Source organism: Neltuma alba, unplaced genomic scaffold (assembly GCF_004799145.2).
Source record: "Neltuma alba isolate B1F8T4 unplaced genomic scaffold, ASM479914v2 tig00012499_pilon, whole genome shotgun sequence".
Lineage (NCBI taxonomy): Eukaryota > Viridiplantae > Streptophyta > Magnoliopsida > Fabales > Fabaceae > Neltuma > Neltuma alba.
The window spans coordinates 62716-85525 of record NW_021636968.1 but is presented as its reverse complement, the minus strand read 5'-3'; the positions used below and the strand labels follow the sequence as shown (position 1 = coordinate 85525).

The following is a 22810-nucleotide window of genomic DNA, read 5'->3' as shown; positions in this document are numbered from 1 at the left end:
TGATTAATTGTAAAGAGCTTGACGAGGTTGTGTCTATTAAAAGGGACAAGGGTGCCTTTTTCTTTTGATAAAATGATCAAGTATATTTAGAATATGAGAACGTTAGTAAAGCATAATTAGACTCCACAAGTATAACAGATATTCAGACACAAGCACCACAACCATAATTAAAACCTCCAACACCATAAAGAGTAAAAGGATACAATAGCCTCCAACTAGCTGCAGCAAGATAAAATCCATGTCAATCCACAAAAGCAAAGCTGAAGATCCATATGCAGAACATGAGCAAGTAATGCCTCTTCTGAAGAATTCTCGAACGGTAGCTCCCCGAGATGAAGAATTCATCAACAAAAAGTTGACGAAGAAGATTATGCCACTAACTTCACTCTCAAAAGAGGAATAAGGGGCATCTACCCACATTGGGTTTGAATAAAATGGGCAAAGAAACAACTTGAAGTCGGCAATCCCATATAAATAGTGAGAACGCTTGTAATACTCAGAAATTTCACCAAAGCTGTACTTGATCATGATGCTGGGATGAAATCTAGACCTTGCAAATATGAGTGGAACACTGAGCTTAAAGAAGACACGTCTGATGACTAACACCGAAAGCATTGAACATACAGCTAAAGAAAATCCCGTAGGAAAAAAAGAGCCATTGAAAATTCAAGAGCAGTTCCTAATATACTAGACCGGCAAACAGTTGAAGCAATGGGCTAAGATATGCTAAGAACCCCAAATTGGGTTTCTTATTCAGATTCCTGCAGATCATATATGTACCAACAAAAAACCCAACTGAGATGTGGTAGATGGACTTTCCTTGAGAAAAACCTTCATACCCTTCAAATTGAACTCTGACTCCAATATTGGCTTCCTCTGCATCCGTATACCGTGAAGGTAAGATGCTGATCTTGAAGCTTTCCACGGACCAACATTCCTTAGGCTGTGCATCTTCATTCAAGTCATGATCTCTCAAACTTTTTTCTCCTTCTTTACTTTGCCTTTTAAGTTTAAGGGTGTCTTTTCATATATTTTTCAGATCACACTCAAGTCTATAGGGGTTTCATATTTATTTCATTTCTTGACATTTTTTAGTGTTATTTGTTTCCCACCAGACTCTTCAGCAATTTTCCATTAATTTTTACTAACCAATAACGTTTGGTCAAACCAAGAAAACACTAACCATTAGCTCAAGCACCGGTATGTAATTTAAAAAAATAAGTAAAATTTATTTTGTAGTATAATTAGCTCATTTTGTAGTTAGTTGTACTGTAAAATAGGTTTTATATTTAATATTGTGGGAAATACTATCTTCAGTCTTAGTTATAAGATCTCACTTATAATTTACAAACAAAGTCTTATAATTAAAATAAAAAATAGTATATTTTTATGGCCAACACATTTTTTTTTAATAATAGTTGGGTTTGCAAATTTCTAAAGGAAAATTTACAAATTCTGGAGAAATATTTATAAATTGACTTATAAATTCTGTGCAAAAAATTTGTAAATAATATATATTTAAGTCAAATTGTATCAATATTTTAATAAGATATTGTTTAAACACCCAAAAAAGTTTTTTTTTTTAAATTACAAACGCTACTACCGTAAATGATAATCCAATAACCAAAGCAAATCAAAATGATATCTTGATATTTTACATAAGCGCAAAAATAACATTAATCTTTTGATATGTATTAATTTCGCTATAAAAAAAGTTATATCTTTATTTCGAGAAAACGTCTATAATTCTCCTTACCCTTAAATTTTAGGCGAAAAATCTTCTTCATCCTTTTCTTGCTACACAGTCCTCTAAAAGGGTGTTCAACCTTCTTATTGCTCAGTGCTCCTCTAAAAAGTGTTTTGGTGAAAATTAATATATAATTTTAAAAATAATTTTACGATATAAAAAAATAAATATGTAAAAAAAATTTCATCTCAATTTATGTAAAAACATTTTTTAAAAACGCTTTTAAATGAAACGGACCCCCCCCAAACAAGATAGAGATTCTTTTCTTTTTTTTTTTTTGGTCAAAACAAGATAGAGATTGAAAAGAAAGAAACGGGAAAAACATGGACTCATAACGTTATATGCTTTTTGTATAAGATCAGTCCAGAGAGCCGCAATATATGCGCTCATTTGTTGATGAATGGAGAACCGAATAATGATTCCCTGATTGGAAAATATTATATGAATAGAGCAATTTAAGAGCTTTCTATCTAAAGATCAATCCAGAGATAATATATGTGCTCGTTTTGTTGATGAATGGAGAACTGGAATAACGATTGACTGGCTGGAATATATATAAACAGAGAAATGCAAGAGCCTCTTATCTAAGATCAGTGCTGAGTCATATGCTCATTTGTTGATGTAGAACAATGATCAGAATGAGCTCACTAGAGGCAAAGTCTGTTTTTGGCTCATTCGGCTGTTCAACACATGACGAAGAAACCGAAAATGAACAAAAGCGTAATAGGCAATTTACAGAGTGAACAATAATACAAAAATAAGTTCTAGAAAATTGCCAGAGAAGCATAAAAACAGGATTATTATCGTTCTAATTTAGTAATTAGTAATTTCAACTGTTGGCAGAGGGAAAATTTAGTAATTTCAACTCACAATATTTCTCCAAGGTTCATTCGATGGAAATGTGAACTTAGAACTGAAGAGAAGGAAGTCTTAGAAACAACTCTGCATTTTCCATCAGTCAACAATTTCAGACGGCACTTGCAACATAAAATTGCAATCATCATCGACTTCACTATCTCAAAACCCTAAAATTAATTAAATAATAAATGAATTACCCACAATTTTGTGAATGTAATTGCATAAATCGGCTCCGAAGGATCAGGAGATGAGACATCCACGGATTCCTATCAAAATGCGAAACAGAGAACTCACTCTCCGTCCGATCACAGCATCGCCGGTCACAGCACTTTGTTGCTACCGGCAACGTGGCATCGGACATTGGGGAAGAAGAATAACAAGGCAGAGAAGAGAAAATCAAAACAGAGAGGGATCGTTTTTCAATGGCTTTCCCTCTTTTTGTTGCATTCGGCAACGAATAAGGCGCAGATCTCCAATGAAAATGAAGAAGCCTCGCCGAACTGTTCTAAATCACAAGAAAGAAAAAGAAACCATAGAGGCGGCGAGAGCTGAAGATGACAAGAAGAAATTAAAATAGGATCCTGATATGGGAGCGAGACTGAACCCTAGCTCTTCTGTAATTTACTATTTTATCCCCCTTTCCAGTTATGCCCGAAGAAGTTCATTGTATTTGTTTTCGGCCAGCTGAAGAAATGGGCTACATTGCACTCCTTCGCCCCCCCTTTAATATGTAACAACTGTCATTTTCTTTTTGTCTTTATATATAAATAATATTTACAGGTTGTTTTAAATTTTGTAGTAAATTTATTATACTAATTATATATATAAATAATATATTTATTATGCCATTTCCTAAGCTATCATTTTTATCCATCACATATTATCTCTTTTTTATAATTCTCTTTATTATACTAATTTTTTTATTCTCTTTCTTATATCTTCTCTCCCATAAATAATGATATTTGGAGAAAAAACTTTCAATTTCTACCTCTTTATTATTTTTAACCAATTTTTTGATCTACGGAATAGAGTCCAAAGTTGTTTATAAAAAAAAGGGATGGATGCAATAGTTGGCAAAAAAAAGAAGACCTTGTAAAAAAAGGAGAGCATTGTAATCAAGTCTCAATAAATGAATAAATTACTAAAAAATCCCAACAACCTAATCAGTCTATAATAACAAATTCTAGAGTAAGAAATGACAACTTCTAACCTGTGATTGAGACTTATTAGTAGTTTTTTTTTTTGAGATTTCATTGTAATTCTTCTTTAAAAAAAAGTAAAACTTAGAGAAAATAACAAAAAAGTGATTGTTGGAAATGATCACTTCAAACAAGAGAAATTCTCTTTTAGTCACACATGGGAATTTTCTAATTTGATAGAATGACCATATTGTCCTTATAAATTAAAGAAGAGATATATTTATGACTTCAATAATGCAGTTAACAAGTCATGTAACCATATTAAGACTCTTATAACGCTATTACTACCTGATCTTAGAGTCTTTTACAACTTTGAGAGATTAGTTAGTACATAATAAATAAAAAATTTTCAACTCTTGCAGCGCAAATAACAATTATTTAATGTTATTAACAAGTTTGGCATTGTCGTTTACAACATGTTTTTTTCAAGAAATTAAATAAATATTTTACAGTAGGTTTTCTAATTCATAAGGGTAATATGACCATTTTATCAAATTACAAAATTCCTATTTGGTTATGTTTGACTGAAAGAGAATTTTCCTTACTAATTTTTAAAGGAAAAAATTCAGAAAAAATTAATTTCTAAATCATTACAATTTCATCTGATTTTTAATTAATTTTTTATTTTTATTAATTGGGTTGCTGCAGTTGATTTACAAAATTACAAAATAATGGGATGTTTTGAAAATAAAATTATGAAATAAAATTTGTTTATTATCAAAATAAAAATAAAAAATTATCATGCTACCAGTCACTTTATTAGAAAAAGAGATTTTTGTAGAATGTATCGAGTAACGTTTGTTTAAGAAAATACTATAACTCCTCATTAATTTATCTTTTTCAAAAAAATAATTTAAAAAGAAGTTATAGAGTACATTTTGATTTATTATTTTTTTTCCTAAATTTGAGAGAGCTTTTTTTTTTTTTTACCTGCCTAAATTTGAGAGGGTTTAACACTTGGTGTCTTGATGATCAAACAATGGCAACAAGCCCACTTGGAGCGCGTGCTTGGCCTAGTGTAGAGATGTAGAGCTAGGGGTGGTTTAAATTTTAATTTATATGACCTTTCATTCTTAATATAAAAGTTTACTTGACTTTTATTTTGGTTTTTAATATAAAACTTCAATTCATTTTATCTATCATATTTATTCATTTTTTTCTAAAATAGTTCTTGTAATAATAGTAATTTTAGTCAATATACTTAACGAGTAAGAATATTTTAGAAAAGACAACACTTATTTATTATAAATAACTAACTTAACTAATTTTCTTAATCTACTCAAATTAGTTAACTAACTCTTATGTTAAAGATTTGAGGTAATATTTCTTAAATTCGTACTACCTATATAACCTTTGGCCAGATAAGCACTAAAGGTTATCGCCCAACAAAAAAAGAAAAGCACTACATGTCTATATATTAGAAATTAGAAATAAATTATAAATATAGAGACTAATATTTATAATTGAGAGGATAATAAGGGCCCAAAAAGAAATAACTGGAAAGACTTAATTAACAAATTAGAGAACTTACAAAACTTGCATTTGCACATCAAATTTTTCTAAAATGAAAAAAGGTGCTCCACATGGGATTGGGATGCCTCATCTAGGAATGCCAGCTCAGCCACACATGGCTATCCAAACCATCAGATGTAACAACTGCAATCAACTAACTTCTAATCCTTTAATATATCTTCAGAGGACAAATAAGTTTCTAAAATTCTATTCAGATTTCAGTACCATCATGCGTTGACATTTGTAAGAAAAGAAAAGTGCTACCTCCAATCATCTGGTTGACTAATTTTAAGAGATTAAAAAAGTACTACATTACTTAATTATAACATATGTTATATAATTTTTTTAAAATATTTATGAGCATCATTAGATTATATGTCAATTTATAAGGAGGCAGATTAGTTTGAAGAAAAATGATAAATAATACAAATAATTTATAATAATTTAATAATTTTCTTAATTTTCTCAAATTAGTTAGTCAGGTCTTATATTAAAAACCAAAAATAGTGCATTATTATTCATGGTTTATAAATAATAAATCTCTAAATGAAGAGAAATGCTACATAGCTTAAGTGTTAGTTTTAAGGTTATAGTTATATTGATAATTTTGGTGGGAAGGTATTATATGAAGTGGAAGTAGGTTTCTCCATTCTTGTAAATTCCAAATGAGATGTTCATTTTTATCAATCATTTGGATCAAAGCCACATCTAGATGTGTTCACATGTCCTGTTAAAAAATGGATGTCCGCCTCTCTCTAGATCTCTCTCATGCAATATTATACTCCTCTAATCTTTAATATAAGATTTATTTAACTACTTTGATTAAATTAAGAAAGTTAGTTAAGTTAGATAATAATTATAAATATAGCACATGTTTCCCAAAATACCCTCTGTTAAGAGTTTTTTTTTTTTTTTGGTTACTTCAATCCCCTACACACCCACACTTCACACGCATGCATCCACGCTAATCATCAATCAATATCAATATCAATATGTATATTAAAACTCTTCCACCAAGCCACTTTTAAAAATGGCTTACTATTGGCTCCACACCTAAATTACTGTTCACAAGCCATCATAAATTATGTATGGCTTGCAATTAGATTCTCGGGCTTCATGCTATGTGGCTCAATTAAGTGGATGCGTGCAACGTTGTTTTATGATGGTTAAAAAAGACATTGTAACTTGCTTTAAAGGTTGTTGAAGATTATTTTTTAAATTATTCCATATCCTTTGGAGTTCCTTTTGAGAACAAAATCTTAGCAGAAATTTTTATTATTCACCGTAAACTTTTAAAATTTTTACTTTATAACTTGCTTTTCTTTATTTTAAATACATGACAAGAATTATCGCTGAAAACTAGATATTTCTCTTTCTTAACTTTTTTAGATATACAGAAATGAAAGACTGGAAAAATTATTTTTTTATAAGTTTTTTTTTTCAACCAGCATTTTTTATAAGGTTGTTGAAGATTATTTTAATACGATTTTTACCCACTTAACACCGTAAAACTTCATAACCAAGATTACACCAAAATATAGTTTAGGATTCTCATTATTAACGAAAAATATTTTAAGAAAAAATGGTTTTTTTCCAGCTTAAGAAAAAAATTGTATAAAAATTAAGAGTAAAATAATCTGACCTCTCTATATGTTGTCTTAATTATACAGACCTCTCTTCTATTTTGAAAACATACACTTAAATTCAAAATATTAACTCTGTTAAGAATATTTTAAAAAGATTTTTAATTCAAATTTATATTGAAATACTTTTTATTTGGGGGAAATCACAAATAAAGACCCTCGAATTAACAAAATCACTCTATGGTCACCTGAATATGCTAAATTACTATGAGGGACCCGGTCTCAAATTGTAATTATGAAATCATGGCCAAATTACCAAAACACCCCTCTTTAATTTTTTTTTTTAAAAAAGAAAGCCACTGCCTCACCGGAATCCGGCCACCGGCGCCGGAGCTCCGGCGGCCGCTTCCGGCCACTGTTGGCGGCCGGACGCCAGGGTCTGGCCGCCGGAGCTCCGGCGCCGGCGGCCGCTTCCGGCGGTCTTCCTTTGTTTTTTTTTTGAAACTGTTTTTTTTTTAAATGGGGGGAAGTGAGGTTGGGGGATTTGATCCCCCAACCTAATGCTTCCCAAAATAAAGAATGACCATTGAGCCAACAAATTTTTATTAACATTATGATGCAAAAAAAAATATAAGTTAACTCATTTACTCTTGTTCCAGGTGATAACAACAATACATTTGGAAATAACAAGTTCTGATTGTAAAATAACACGTCTGGAATAAAAATTTAACAATATTTTTTTTATAACAATAAATTTTGTTGCAGGTAATAACAACAATACATTTAAAAATAACAAGTTTTGATTATAAAATAACAAGTTTGGGATTAAAATTTAATAACACGTTTTTTTATAACAATACACTTTGTTTCAAGTGATAACAACAATACATTTAAAAATAACAAGTTCTGATTATAAGATAATAAGTCTAAGATTAAAATTTAACAACACATTTTTTTATAACAATTAATTATTTTATACTTTTAAAAAATAAATTATTTATAACTTATAAAAAAATATTTTTAATATATTTATTTCTCTAAAAAAATACTTTTTAATCTGTATATCTATACAACTCATTATAAATCAAACTACTTCTTATAAATTATAAAGTATTTATAATAAGGCATTTTTGATTTATTAATCAAAGTATAAATTTTATATTATTTCATTCTTTAAATATTAAAAATAGTTTTTATATTTAAAGAATAAAATAGTATTTTTAATTATAAATTAGAGATAAATTTCATTTATAAATTTAAGCAGTCAAAAAGTATTTTTAATCCACAATAAATTGTACTATTTATAATTTATAAGAAGTAGTTTGATTTATAATAAGTTGTATAGATATATAGATTAAAATTTTTTAAAAAAAATTAAAAAAGTGTGTTGCCATTTTCCCTAAATTTTATTTATAAATTTGAACAATAAAAAAGTATTTTTAATCTATAAAAAATTATACTTCAAGTTCTGATTATAAATTGGAGATAAAAATTATTTTTTTAGCAAATTAAATAGATTACAAGTACTTTTTATAAGTTATAAATAATTTATTTTCCAAAAGTATAAAATAATTAATTGTTATAAAAAAAAGGTGCTGTTGAATTTTAATTCCAGATTTGTTATTTTATAATCAGAACTTGTTATTTCCAAATGTATTGTTGTTATCACTCGAAACAAAGTGTGTTGTTATAAAAAAACATGTTGTTAAATTTTAATCCCATACTTGTTATCTTATAATCAGAACTTGTTATTTTTAAATGTATTGTTGTTATCACTTGAAATAAAGTGTGTTGTTATAAAAAAAACGTGTTGTTAAATTTTAATCCCAAACTTGTTATTTTATAATCAGAACTTGTTATTTTTAAATGTATTGTTGTTATTACCTGCAACAAAATTTATTGTTATAAAAAAAACATATTGTTAAATTTTTATTCTAGACGTGTTATTTTACAATCAGAACTTGTTATTTCCAAATGTATTGTTGTTATCACCTGGAACAAGAGTAAATGAGTTAACTTATATTTTTTTTGCATCATAATGTTAACAAAAATTTGTTGGCTCAATGGTCATTCCTTATTTTGGGAAGCATTAGGTTGGGGGATCAAATCCCCCCAACCTCACTTCCCCCCCCATTTAAAAAAAAAAACAGTTTCAAAAAAAAAAACAAAGGAAGACCGCCGGAAGCGGCCGCCGGTGCCGGAAGCGGCTGGACCCCGGCGTCCGGTCGCCGACAGTGGCCGGAAGTGGCCGCCGGAGCTCCGGTGCCGGTGGCCGGATTCCGGTGAGGCAGTGGCTTTCTTTTTTAAAAAAAAAAAAAAAATTAAAGAGGGGTATTTTGGTAATTTGGCCATGATTTCATAATTACAATTTGAGACCGGGTCCCTCATAGTAATTTAGCATATTCAGGTGACCATAGAGTGATTTTGCTAATTCGAGGGTCTTTATTTGTGATTTCCCCTTTTATTTGCTAAATTACCCTTCATAATACTAAATTCCAAAATCTTAGTTAAAACTATATCGAAGAATTTAAAATTTTCTCCTTTACCTTAATTTTATTTTTTTATTTTTGAAAATTGCTGTTTGTTTAATGTTTTTATCTTATTGGGCCAAAAAATCAAGTAATTTAGTTAATGCAAACATAAGGTTAAATGATTTATGTAAGCTTCCAAACTTGCATAATTTATATTATATAATAAGAAAATAAGGATTCAAAATATTTTCTAGCCATTTAAAAAAAATCTTAAGTTTCAATATTTCATGAGGCACTAAAATTATATAATTCTATAATATAATTGAAATTAAAAATTTTGAAAATACATGTGTTATAATTATTTTTTGTTGTATCAAAAATTATTTTTTTTATAGATATAAATGTTTAAATAACATTTATGTTAAAGAGGGATATTTTGGTCAAAATGAAAATTTAAAAGTTAAACTTAATGATCAACTAACGGTTTGATGGATTGAAATTGAATCTTAAAAATATAAGAAAGGTTTGTGTAACATACATTTTAATTTGAAACGAAGTTTATATATGTGTGTGTATGTGTGTGTGTATGTTTTCAAAATAGAAAGGAAGTTTTTGTAATTTAAGTAAAATAAAGGGCTAATCAATGTATTTTACTCAAAAATCCATTTAGGATGCTAAATGTTTTGGAGAAAATATTGTGCTAAGAGTATTCACTAGAAACAATGTCAAGTAGTTTTTTTTTTTATCATAAGTATAGTATTCTCTTTTTTTTTATTTAGGTAGGCATATTCGGTTAATTAAAGACAGACCTCATCGGCTGGAATACCCATAGTTAAAGGTGAACAAACAACAAACAACAACAAACCTTAGGTGGAGTCGGTTATATAAATCGCACGATGTCATTGTGCTTTCTTAATAACCAAATTCTTAGATATGTTGTTGACCAGGAGATCTTGTCAATGACCTAATTGATCATTCTTCTTGGTTTTCCTCAACCCCTTTTTATAGAACTCTAAATTCTCTGTTCTACTCTTCTTACCGGAGCCTCCAATGGCACATATGTCCAAACCATTTCAATTGATGTTCAACTATTTTCTCTTCGATAAGTGCCACACCTACTCTTGCTATGATATTTTTATTTGGAACATTATATTTTCTTTTATGGTCATACAACTATCTCAACATCTTCATTTCTACCACCCTAATTTTATACTCTTGTTTTTTCTTTATCCCCCAACATTCACTACCCATAGTTAAAGGTGAACGTGAGAGATTAAATTGTCATTAGGTTTCTTCCTTCAGTAAGATGCCTCAGATCAAGTAGGTTTCTCAAGTAGAATTTTCAACCATTGCTCTATTCCAAATTGTAATCATACTTGCCGAAGGAGTATTCCATTTAATTTGCAAGAGAGCAACAAGTGTACATTGACTCGCTATAATCAATCAGCTGCTTTTGTAGCGTTGCAAGCTTTTTTTTCCTTGAATCAATCCATCTTTTTCTTTAAGTACAAATATGCTCAAGCATCCGTAATTACTATCTTTTTCCGTTTTGACTCCAATCAAAGTAGTGACTTATTCTGGAAGTTGACTGGTGCTTTTCTTTGTCATTTTGATTTTAGAAACCAGACCTTCTTCATTCGTTTTGTTTCCCAGATACAGATATGTGTGTGTTTACATTTGTATGCGTTAACCATGAATTACATTGTTGTCCAATGTCTTTTGCATAGAAGTTCCCTTTAGAGAACCATAGTACTACGCAGGGAATAACCTGATTGTTTTGTGGCTTGTATCTCATCTTTCTTCTCTCTATGATATATTAAGACTGAAATGACAATTACTTTTGGGCCCAAAGAAAGAAAGGAATACTTTCATTTTCTTCCTCTTTAAGGAAATGACAGCATAAAAGAGACCTAAATGAAAGGAAAGAACAATAGCATAAGTCATTATTAAGGAATGAATATGTAGCTTACTTTAGCTTTAGAGTTGGTATGTCCCCATAATTAAAAAGGTTAACTAAAGAATAAATCCTTGTCATCTATTCTCTTAAAGAGTTCAGACTTGCTTCTTGTTTCTATTCACATTCTTCTGTCATTCATTGCCCTCTTATCATCAAGGTCGTCTTTCAATCTCGTAGGTAAATATCGTAGCGGAGATTCTTTGTTATGTTGATTCTTAAATTAATTTTTGCTAGGAAAAATTGAATATTAGAAAATGAAACGTCAAAAAGAGTCTGCTAGATGGTCTAGCTATGTGACAATAAATTTATATCAGTTGGATTTGTATTATTCAGTAGTTGGTGACTTCTTATGTGGTACTTTGTTTAGTTTCTAAATTATTAAAGAGTTTAGACTAACTTGTCTCATTCATTTACATTCACCTGATCTCATTTGTTCTTTCTCCTATTTACGTTCAACCTTGGCTGATGCGTACGTACTAGCAGCAGTTTCAATCATTTCTTCAACCTGCGTCTACTGTTCAGGCTTCTCATCAAACATCTTTAAGTTCATCTATCTGTCGAATAGGTAAATATTCACTTGAAGATTCTTTGCTATATTGTTTTTTGAAATAGGAAAAATTAATTTGACAGTCCCTGTAGTTTCGTTAAATTTTGATTAAGATCTTTCTAGTTATTTCTCTTTTTGTCGAATCCTTATTGTTTACGCTGTCAATAATGCCAATCATTACGTTTAAAAAGCCGTTAGTTTAAGTTGACACTGTCCTCCTCAATCAGCCGCAACACTTGCTCCCATGGCTTCTCTCTCTCCTTTCTCACTGTTCATGTTCTCTCTCCCCATCATCTTTGTCTTTATCTCCTCTTCCAAACCTTCGCGCTGTGTTTAACGGTTGTCCTCTGCTTCGTTGTTATTGTTAAGGATGCTGCCTGTTCTCTGACCTTAAGAACGTGTCCTGGCTCATCCAAATTTGATGTTTCATAACCTTCCTTCCTTTGTTCCCCAGTTAAAAATCTGGATATATATATATATATATGTTCTCACAAAGTTCTTTTCCTTTCCTCCCCAGTTTAAACATTGAACAGTATAAACTCATAGGAATTGATGAACCATTCAGAATCCTGTTTCTTGACTTTCATATTTTGACAAGAATTATGTCTAATCATTTTGATCTTATAGATTAATTTTCAGTTTCAACAGATTCGATGGTAAATTTCATAATATTATTTCTTCATCTTACGTCTCCTTAAGGGTTCATCTGATATGAGGGGAATAGAAGAAAGAGGAGGGGAGAAAAAAAATTTATATAGATATATAAAATATATTCTTATTTTTGCATGGAATATTAGAAATACGTGTTTTACAAAATTATACTATATACAGCTTGAGTTAATTTGAGATATTTATTAGTTTTTTAATATGTCTTTGATCATTATTTAAACTCCAAATTTAAATTATTAAACGATGAATAATTATGTTATGAAGTTTTACACACCTCTTTAGTCAGGGAATATATGACTTGAAAATTTAAGTTCTTGAGTAAATTTTTGAGTATTTTTTTCTTAAGTAAATATTTAGAAATTCTTTTATAATAATACCTAACATAGACACGCACACATATATGTTTTACATTTTGAAATGGTACCCTGCCTAATGAAAAGATTTAAAATAACTAGTTTTTCAATTTTTCTTAAAAACATATAGAAATGATAATTATAAAGATTAAATAAATTGTTCCCTCAGTCTCCCCATTTAATTTTAGGGTCTCTATTTTTTGGGAAAAAAAAGTAGAAACACTATTGCGATAAATACTCGCAATGTATTTATTTAAATTAAATACTCCAAACTCTCTGCGTGCGTGCGTGTGGGTGTCATTTTGTGTCCGCCTTCCCTTGTGTGTCATTTTATTCCCTTTGGTATATTAAAATTGAAATAACAATTACTTTGAGACCCAAAGAAAGAAGGGAATACATATTTTCTTTATCAAAACCGATTTAAGTCATCATTAAGGAATGAACATATGGCTTACTTCAACTTTAGAATGGGTGTCCCCATAATTAAAGACGTCAAGTAAAGAACAAATCATCGTCATCTATTCTCCTTTAAAGGGTTCAGACTTCCTTCTTATCTTTTTTCACATTCTTATGTCATTCATTGTCTTCTTTCATGAACTCATCAAGGCGTCTTGCAGGTAAATATTGTCTTTGAAGAACTGTTAATTCTTTAATTAATTTTCACCAGGAGAAAATTGTGAATATTAGAAAATTAAACATAAAAAACAATCTGTTAGATGTTCTCACTTTGTAACTGTAAATTCATACTAATTGGATTTGTTTGTGTTCAATCTGTGACGGTGACAGTATAATCATGCAGAACGCTGTTTCTTAACTTTCATATTTTGACAAGATCGAAGAATTATGTCTAATCATTTGGATCTTATAGATTAATCATATCAAAACATAACAACAAAAATAAAATAAATACCATCTTCTGATCACCTTCCTTTTTGTTCACTGGCTCCTGAAATATTTTCAAACAAATTATATTTTTTATTGGCTTTTAAATTAATTTCATCAAATATTTTAATATTAAAATATTAAACATCAAATCTGTTAGGCGCTTTTGTCATATTATAATGAATTTATATTAACTGAATATTTATTCTTGAAAGAATTTATTTTTTCTGCATTTCATAAAAAGTTTGGCCAGTGAACTTTATTTTTTCCTCCTTTTGGTTCCTCAATAATTGCAATAATGTGAGGCCAAAAAAAATAATTGCAATAATGAATTTTAAGAATTAAATTTTTTTAAATTTAATATATCATGTATTTGTACCAATTGCATGAATTGTTATTTGTTACTTTTGTGCAACTGGACATCTCTTAATTTGAATTAAGAGTTACTCGATAGGTCATTTCTGTATTATTCGTGTAACTTTATTATAATATTTGAGGTAAGTACCAAATATCATAATAACCCATTTAGTCACTTATTTTATTTATATTTTATTTTTCTTATTATTTGCCATGAATATAGTAAGGGAATAATATCTCAATCAACAAATAAATTGATATTTTGATAAAGGCAAGGTTTAAAAAACCGGACCAATCATTAAAATAATTGAGGCAATGGGTTAGATCAAAGTCCAACCGGAATCAGACCGGTCATATCAAAATAATATAATTTAATTGACAACAACAAAATATAACAATATTTATAAATAATAATCACTCAATAAAATATAAGAAACTATAAAAATATTTTAAATGTTTGATTTTTTTCCCAACAGTTTAATTGTTTAATTGTAGCAATCAAAATTATTAAAATACATATCTATTTTAAATGTTTGATATTTTTAGGTGTTTGAGACAAAAATCTGCACTTCATTAAAATACATATCTTTTTTCTCATTTTTTTAAACTTTTTTTTCTCTCTCCCACGTGACTGCTCCCCATTTTCCTTTCCATGACACGCATCATGCGCAGCTTTCCTCTTTCTTCCTTGAACAACGAACAAGCAGCAAGCACAGTAAAATAGCAAACCTGGAACCCGCTTCACAGTTCTTCATTTCTCTTTCTCAGCTAAATGGCTTTTGCTTTTCTCATTTCTCTTTCATTTGTCCATACTTCATCCGTCCCATTATCTCTATCATCTTCGTTCTTACGTTCTAATCTTCTAGTTTCTCCTCTCTCTCTCTCTCTCTCTCATAGTTTTTCTCTTACAGCTTCAACAACAAATAAGTCCCCCTGGTGAAGCCTTGAATGTTGAATCATCCTTTTATCTTTCTTCCATGCGTTTTAGTTTTCACGCTAAAATGCATCTTCACTTCATTTTCTGGCATGTTCAGGAATTCTCTCATAGTAAGGTTTGTTTTCTCTCTCTATTTTTCCTCTTCCTCTTCCTTCTTTTCTCGGTAAATCTTCTCCTTTCCCACAGTTTATGCATTTTTGGGACACAAAAAAGTTTAAAACGGGCAAACCATCCCAGTTGGTGGTTACCTGGTTAAACCAGTTTGTCACGGGTCCAACAAGAAAACCTGACCAGTTTGCCAGTTTTCTTATCGAACCGGTTGGCCAAGTCCGATTTTTTTTAACCTAAAGCAAAGAATAATCTAAAAACTCTTAGGGGGTGTTTGGATAACCTCAAACCATGGTTTGGAGAATAACTTCTGGAGAATAGATTCTGGAGAGAATAGATTTTGAAAGAATAACTTTTCTGAAAAAGTGATTCTGATAAAGTGAGAGTGTTTGGATAGTTGTTGTCAGAAGTACTTTTTTATATGTAGAAATTACAAAAAAGGACATAAGTATAAATAATAATTACATATAAGATATATTTCATAATATATCTTTATTTAAATAAATAAAAATATTAATAAAAAATTAATACGTACATATATTAATAAAATAAATAAATATGTTTTTTCCCAAAATAATTTAATAAAATAATTAAATATGTATATATATTAATAAATAATATATATTAATAAAATATGTATATATATATCACCGTTGGAAGCTACTGAGGGACCAATAATTACCAACGACTATTTTGACTCCTCAAAAGCAGGTGGCGTGCAGCTTCAACCGAAACCAAGGTTTCCAGCTCAAAACCATGGTTTTGCTGGAAACCATGGTTTTTAAAATTTTAAGGGTGTTTGGCAAATTTTTTGCCAAACCATAGTTTGGCTTCCCAAACCATGGTTTGGCAAAAAACCCAAACACCCTCTTAGTTTTATTGTGATGTTTCTACTTTTTCTATTGGGTTTGGGACTTTGGGTTTCGTTATTAATTTAATATGTATTGTGGGTCTTTAATTAGATATTTATATCAATTGAACCAAAAAAAAACAGCGGTATAAATATTTAATTATTAGCTGATAGATTTTTTTAGTGTATTTTCAGAAGAAAACCAAATCATCATCCTTCCACGAATCATCGATTCATATTAAAAGTTGTAAATACAAAATATTTTGAATCTATCTATGTTTATTTTTTTTCTTGGAAGTTGGAACCTGTGGGTAATTTTTCCAACTTTTTATTTGAAGTTTGGTGAAAGAGAACTATAAAAAAAATTACAAATTTGTTTGATTCGTTCTTCTGAACTTTACAATAATAAATTTAGGAGAATGAATATTTGTAGAAATTGAACTCTAAATTTTAAGATCCATAATGCCATAGGCTTAATTACGTGAATCGTTGTTTGCTTCTTTATTGATTCCAGGCTCGCTTCGGTGAAACATTTTCCTTTCCAGACTAATTTGACTCTACAGTTTGAGGTAATTAACTAAATAAATGCTTTATTTTTTTATTTATTTCATTTTAGTTGTTTGCTACGTCTTATGATTTTTTCTGCTTAAATAATTTCTATAACTGTGTGAAGTTACGACACTTTGGGGGCTAAGTTATGCTTTCTAGTACTCAATTTTGGGAAATCGCAGGAAATCCTTTCAATTTTGTTTAAGAAAAAATTCTCCATTTTTAGAGAGTATTTATTAATCATTAATTTACATTGGTGTCTATAATATCTTCTGGTATGGTATAACTTGAGAATTCCTGTTTTTCTTGTGCTCTCTCATAATTAATTAGTTTCAGTTATCGTCTTTCTGCATTGTCAATTTTCATGTCATTATTTAGATTTTATATTAGTTGGCAGCGAAAGTATGTAACAACCGAATGAACTCTTTTTACTTGATTTTATATTTATAATATGAGAGATTATTAGTACTAAAGCAACATTAAGTATATGTGATTGCGTTTTATTGCATCAGATGGCGGAGATTGTGACATCAATCGGGTCAAAGCTTGCAGAATATTTGGTGGCTCCAATTTCACAAGGAGCTACTTATTTGTTCTGCTTCAAGCAGTTCATTGGAGGTGTTGATAAAGCAAAACAAGAGCTGGAGGCAAAACTAGAAGACGTGAAAAAGCGCAAGGAAGAAGCTGACCGAAAAACTAAAGAAATAATGCCATCCGTGAAGAAGTGGTTGGATGATGTGAATGCAATCCTAGAAGAGGTGCAAAAGCTACAACAAGAGCTTGAAGGAGGACGAAACAAGTGTTTTAATGTGTCACTCAGATATTCTTTAGCAAAACGAATGGAAAATAAGGCTAAGCAAATGATATATCTCAAACAAAATTCCAGCTTTGAGCCATTTTCTCAACTGATCCAGCTTCCTGGCATTCCTGACTTCTCTTCCAAAGAGTTTATGGATTTCAACTCAAGGAAATCAACTTATGATCGTCTTTTGGAGGCAATTATAGATGGCAAAAACAAGATGGTGGGGCTGTATGGTATAGGGGGCTCAGGCAAAACAACTTTGGCAAAGAAAGTGGGCAAGAAAGTGGATGAGTTGAAGCTTTTTGACAAGGTCATCATAGCAGTCGTTTCTAAACCCCCAAATATTCTGAACATTCAGCAAGAAATAGCAGAGCAAATAGGCTTGCAATTTAAAGAGGCAATTCAAAGTAATAGAGCACAAAGGCTGTCAGAGGGATTGAAAAATAAGAAGATTCTTATAATCTTAGATGATGTATGGGAGTATCTAAGGCTTGAAGATATTGGCATTCCAACAGTTGGAGGTTGTCATATCTTGTTAACCACTCGCCTTCAAGATGTATGTGTCTCTATGGATTGTGAGAGTAAAATTGAGTTGCCACTTTTACCAGAGGAAGAGGCATGGTCATTGTTCAAGATGCGTGCTAACATAACCAATGTCTCAAGGAATGAGTTTGATAGCATTGGAAGGAAGATTGTTGATGAGTGTAAGGGTTTGCCTATAGCAATTGTAACAGTGGGAAGGACATTAAAAGGAAAGGGAATTCATGCATGGAGATCAACTCTAGAAAGGCTACTACATCCCCCACCATTGGATATTGAAGATGATTTGAAGAACCCTTATGTAATTCTCAAAGTAAGTTATGATAATTTGTCGAGTCAGCTAGCTAAGTCACTCTTCATATTGTGCTCTATGTTTCCTGAGGATCATGAAATTCATATAGAGGATTTAATTCGTTTTGGCAAAGGGACTCTTAAACTTGGTGAATGAATTTATACAATGGAGGAAACAAGGAATAGGATTTTAGCTAATATTGAGAAATTGTTAGATTCTTGTTTGTTAATCCATGCCAATAAGCAGGCACATGTAAAACTGCATGATGTGGTTTGAGATGTAGCCTTGTGGATTGCAAAGAAGCAATGTCAAGAAGTTCTGGTGGACAGCCAAGAAATTTCAAAGATGTTAATTGATAACTACCAAAGTTTGAAAGATACAAAGGCAGTGTCCTTGTGGAATTTGGATACGGGTTTTGAGCTCTCTAAACAATTGCATTTTCCAAAACTTGAGATTCTGCTACTTCAACCTTATGGTTTCATTCAAGATATTGGAGCAATGGAGTCACTCAAAGTCTTGGCACTCATAAGACATGGATTTGAGTGGGAATTGCAGCCGTGGTATCCAACATTTGGTTCAATTCCACAATCAGTTGTATCATTAACAAATCTTCACACCGTATGCCTTAGAGGGGAAAATTTGGGGGACATATCTCTTTTGGGTGAACTTAAAAGATTGGAGATTCTTGACTTACGTGGTTCTGGATTTGATGAATTACCTGCTGGAATTGTAGATATGAAAATGCTGAAACTTTTGGATATATTTGGTTGTCAAATTGAGAAAAGCCCTTTAGAAGTAATTGGAAGATGTGAGCGGCTTGAAGAATTATACTTTTGGGACCACAAATCTGTCATCCCAGAAATTCTCTCTCTTTCAAATTTGAAGAGGTATGTTATCTATGATTCCAGATTAATTCGTCACTGTTGGGATGACTCTTTTGAAGAATATTTGGATAGCTGTGATGAAGCATTAAGAGCTTTATGTATACAAGGCTTTAGAGTCTCTGATTTGAATTTACCAATGAAAGATCACATTCTGAGAGCCAACCACCTTTGGCTAGATAATTGTAGGTGGGATTATGAGGATATAAATTTGCAGATAAATTATGAGGATATCCTGCTGTCAAGAGAAAAGATTCATCATCGAGAACCCTAATATGAACATTCTTCAAACACAACAAGTGTTCTCACAGTTGATCACTTTAAGATTGTCTAAAATGAATAGTCTTGAGCAAGTGTTTCAAGATTCATCTCTCAGATGCTCGCTCCCCATGTTACAAGAGCTATGGATACGGAGTTGTCCTGAATTGAGAATTTGTATCTTCTCACATGCCACCATTACGAGCCTGCCAGAGTTGAGAAAACTTCATATTGATGGTTGTAACAAAGTGAAATGGCTATTCTCTTGTTCCCGCTTCTTATTGTCCTTTACTGAAGGAAATAATTATAAGCAATTGCTCTGAATTTGAGAGGCTCATTGATGAAGAAGCTACACATGGGGATCCACTATTTCATGATAAGCAACATCATCCATATGTAAGTATTATTCGCAAAATTCCTCTTAAATCACTGCATATTAGAAATAATAGTCCATGTTCACACATTCGATGAAAAATATTTATCTTTTCATTTTATTTTTAAACTGAATTTTTTTGCTTTTCTCTTTTGGTACACATAAATTTGATATCCTTTTCTCAATATATGTGAAATCAATGCCTTTTTATTTTAACTCCTGTGCTGGGGAAAAAAAACCTAGAATCATGCAACTGCTAATAATTTCACTTTTAGGTGATTTTTTTTTCTTTTTGCTTACTCTACCGTTTTTTTTTTTGGAGAACAAATTGAAGATATTACTTTTTTCGTTTAATTTGAAAAATCTGTGCTTATGATCGAACAATATATATAGGCATAAAACATATATATTCTCAATAACCAACAATAGTCATGTTATTTTTCTTTTTGTTTATTCTACCTCTTCTTTCTTTTTAATTTAAAGATAGCCATGTTTACAATCGTATAATATATATATTTATGTTTTAAAAAATATTCTTAGTAAGAGATAATAGTCATTTTATTTTTGACTTGAGTTCATTGTAACTGTATAAGCCTCTTTTTATTATGAAGTTTTCTGAGCTCTGCATTTAGGCTGCACGATAAAAACTACGTTTTGGGTTTTTCTTTATTTTCAAAATAACAAAATACTATTGCTTCTTCAAGCGTTGTATTTTTCATATTAATTCTTTTTTGGCAACAAGTATTTATCGTGGGGAGTACTTATTCAAAGTTGTTCTATTTATAATAAATTGGCATTGATGCATTTTCCATATATAAAATGTTCTTTCTTTCTTCGTTTGGATTTTTCTGCAATGCTTTTTTGTGGATGTGAAAAAACACTTTTTAACGGTGCCTCTCTCGGTCTTAAACAATTGTATGTTTATATTTCAATTTTTGGTCAAAGAAAGATTTTTGTTGGTCAAAAAATATATAATATGTCTACTTATATGTATATCATTAATTAAATGTTATAGCAGAGGTTGAATTTAATCATGGAGCAAAACATATATAGAATATTCGTTTGTTAAATACATGTTGAGATTATGTTAATTATCACCATTTAAAAAATACATGAAATCAATTTCAAAATTTTGGCCCAAAAAAAAAATCAATTTCAAAATGAAAGTCAAGTGTTGTTTGTTATCATAAAATAGTTTGGTAAATCATAATTTCTATCACCATCTATATATTAATTGTGGAAAGTAATTAAAGAAGCTAATATATTATAAATTAGTGTCGTTTCTTTCTTTATTTAAAGACTTTTAACTACATAACAATGTTCGTATAATGAAATTCTATATCTTTGCACTACTGCTAGTCCTCAAGTATAAAATATAGTTTGCAGTGCACCTCAATGATAATATTTTTAAAATATGTAGGATACATATATAATCATATATAATTGGAGAACCTTGTATAATGAATATAAAGAATTTGACCTAAATATTGTTGCTTAATATTTATGTTATATACTAAACATTAAAGAGAAGATTAAGGACTAAGTAGCAATAATAAATAAAAGTCCAGGGACCAAATTTTATATTAAGTTAAAATTATTGGGACTAAGAGGTTTGTTTTTTTTTTAAGAGTTAACTACTAATTATGTTTTGTAACCAAATTACACTGCTACTTCTACTTTTCTTTTTCTTTTTTCAGTATTACAAAAATTATTTATAAATTGTCTACTTGTATTTTTTTTCTTTTTTGAGTATTACAAAAATTATTTACAAATTGTCTTTGTTATCTCATTCTTCCGAGCGGCACTTTAAATTTTTTGTTTTATATTTTGTCAATAAAATAATGATTCAGGATACCACATTTTAAGATAAATGTTTTCTTAAATTTTCTTTTGATATTTAAAAAGATCTCTCTTACCGTGCCTCTTTTACCGCTATTAAAATTTTTATATTTTCATTTCAAGTTTTGGTAAGAAAAAAAGTCCTGATTGTTACTATATATATTTGCCCAGTTGTTAAAAAGGATTATTTACTAGCAATAGTTGGCAATAATTAATATACAATATAAGAAACTTACTGGGTTTAATCTCCAATCTAGTTAGAGTAAAAAGCAAGTTGTTTTTGTACAGCCATACGCGATCGTGGGGGCTTGATGTAAGGTTGCTTTGTTATTTAAAAAAAAAAAAGCAAGTTGTTATAATCAGTCCATTTCATAATTTTAATTTTAATACATTTACAGGGAAAGGAAACTGACAGTGCTTATGTGGGCGTTACAGCAAAAAGATTCAATCAGTTGCAAAATCAGCAATCCTTGATCCTTTTTCTCAGGTTGAAAAGTCTACAAATTAAAAGGAGTGGAAAAAAGAAAGGTATATTGGAAATCCAAGTCAGAGAAAGAGTAGAAGATGATGAAGAATCTATTAAAGCACAAGAACCTCTAAAGCTGGATTCAAAGTTGAGTGAATTAAAATTAGGTGGTCTACCAGAATTGGAATATATTTGGAAGGGCCCCACCCAAATTATGAGCCTCCATAAACTTGAAAATGTTTCATTGGGGGGCTGCCCAAAATTAAAAAGTATCTTCACTCTAGCTATTGTTGCAAGCCTTCCAGAGTTGAGAGCACTTGGAGTATATGATTGTGAGGAATGGGAGGGAATATTTTGTGAAGAATCACTCAAAAACCTCTCTTCTTCTAATATTTGCTTCCCCAAACTCAGAGGATTAACATATACCGTTGCAACAAAGTGAGATGGTTGTTATCTTATTCTCTGGCATCTCATTGTCCTTCACTAGAGGATATAACCATATACTGTTGCTCTGAATTTGAGGGGCTTATTGGTGAAGAAGCTGCACATGGGGATCATCCACAGGTAAGTCTCATCCGCAATGTCTCTCTCTCTTTTTTTTTTTTTACCAGCAAATCCGCAATGTCTCTCTTGAATCATTGCATATTAGAAATAATAATAATCCATATATGTTGACGCATTTGCTAAAGTAGCCGTGTTCAATTTACATCTCCCTTTTATTTGAAAATTTTTTGTTTGCTATCGTATAATATATATATTTGTATAATCATTAAACATAAC

At 30.3% G+C, this 22810-nt stretch overlaps 1 protein-coding gene and 1 non-coding gene across 2 annotated transcripts; one reads left to right on the top strand and one right to left on the bottom strand.

Annotated features, from left to right (window-relative positions):
* Positions 1-2814: 2814 nt before the first annotated feature.
* LOC114727626 (small nucleolar RNA snoR2/U65) lies at positions 2815-2965 on the bottom strand. Its single transcript, XR_003738598.1, has one exon. It is a non-coding gene; the product is annotated as a small nucleolar RNA snoR2/U65 (small nucleolar RNA).
* Positions 2966-17091: 14126 nt separating this feature from the next.
* On the top strand, positions 17092-18369 carry LOC114727613 (disease resistance protein RPS5-like). Its single transcript, XM_028914304.1, has one exon. The coding sequence runs from the start codon at positions 17092-17094 to the stop codon at positions 18367-18369; it is 1278 nt and encodes a 425-aa protein (XP_028770137.1).
* Positions 18370-22810: the final 4441 nt, after the last annotated feature.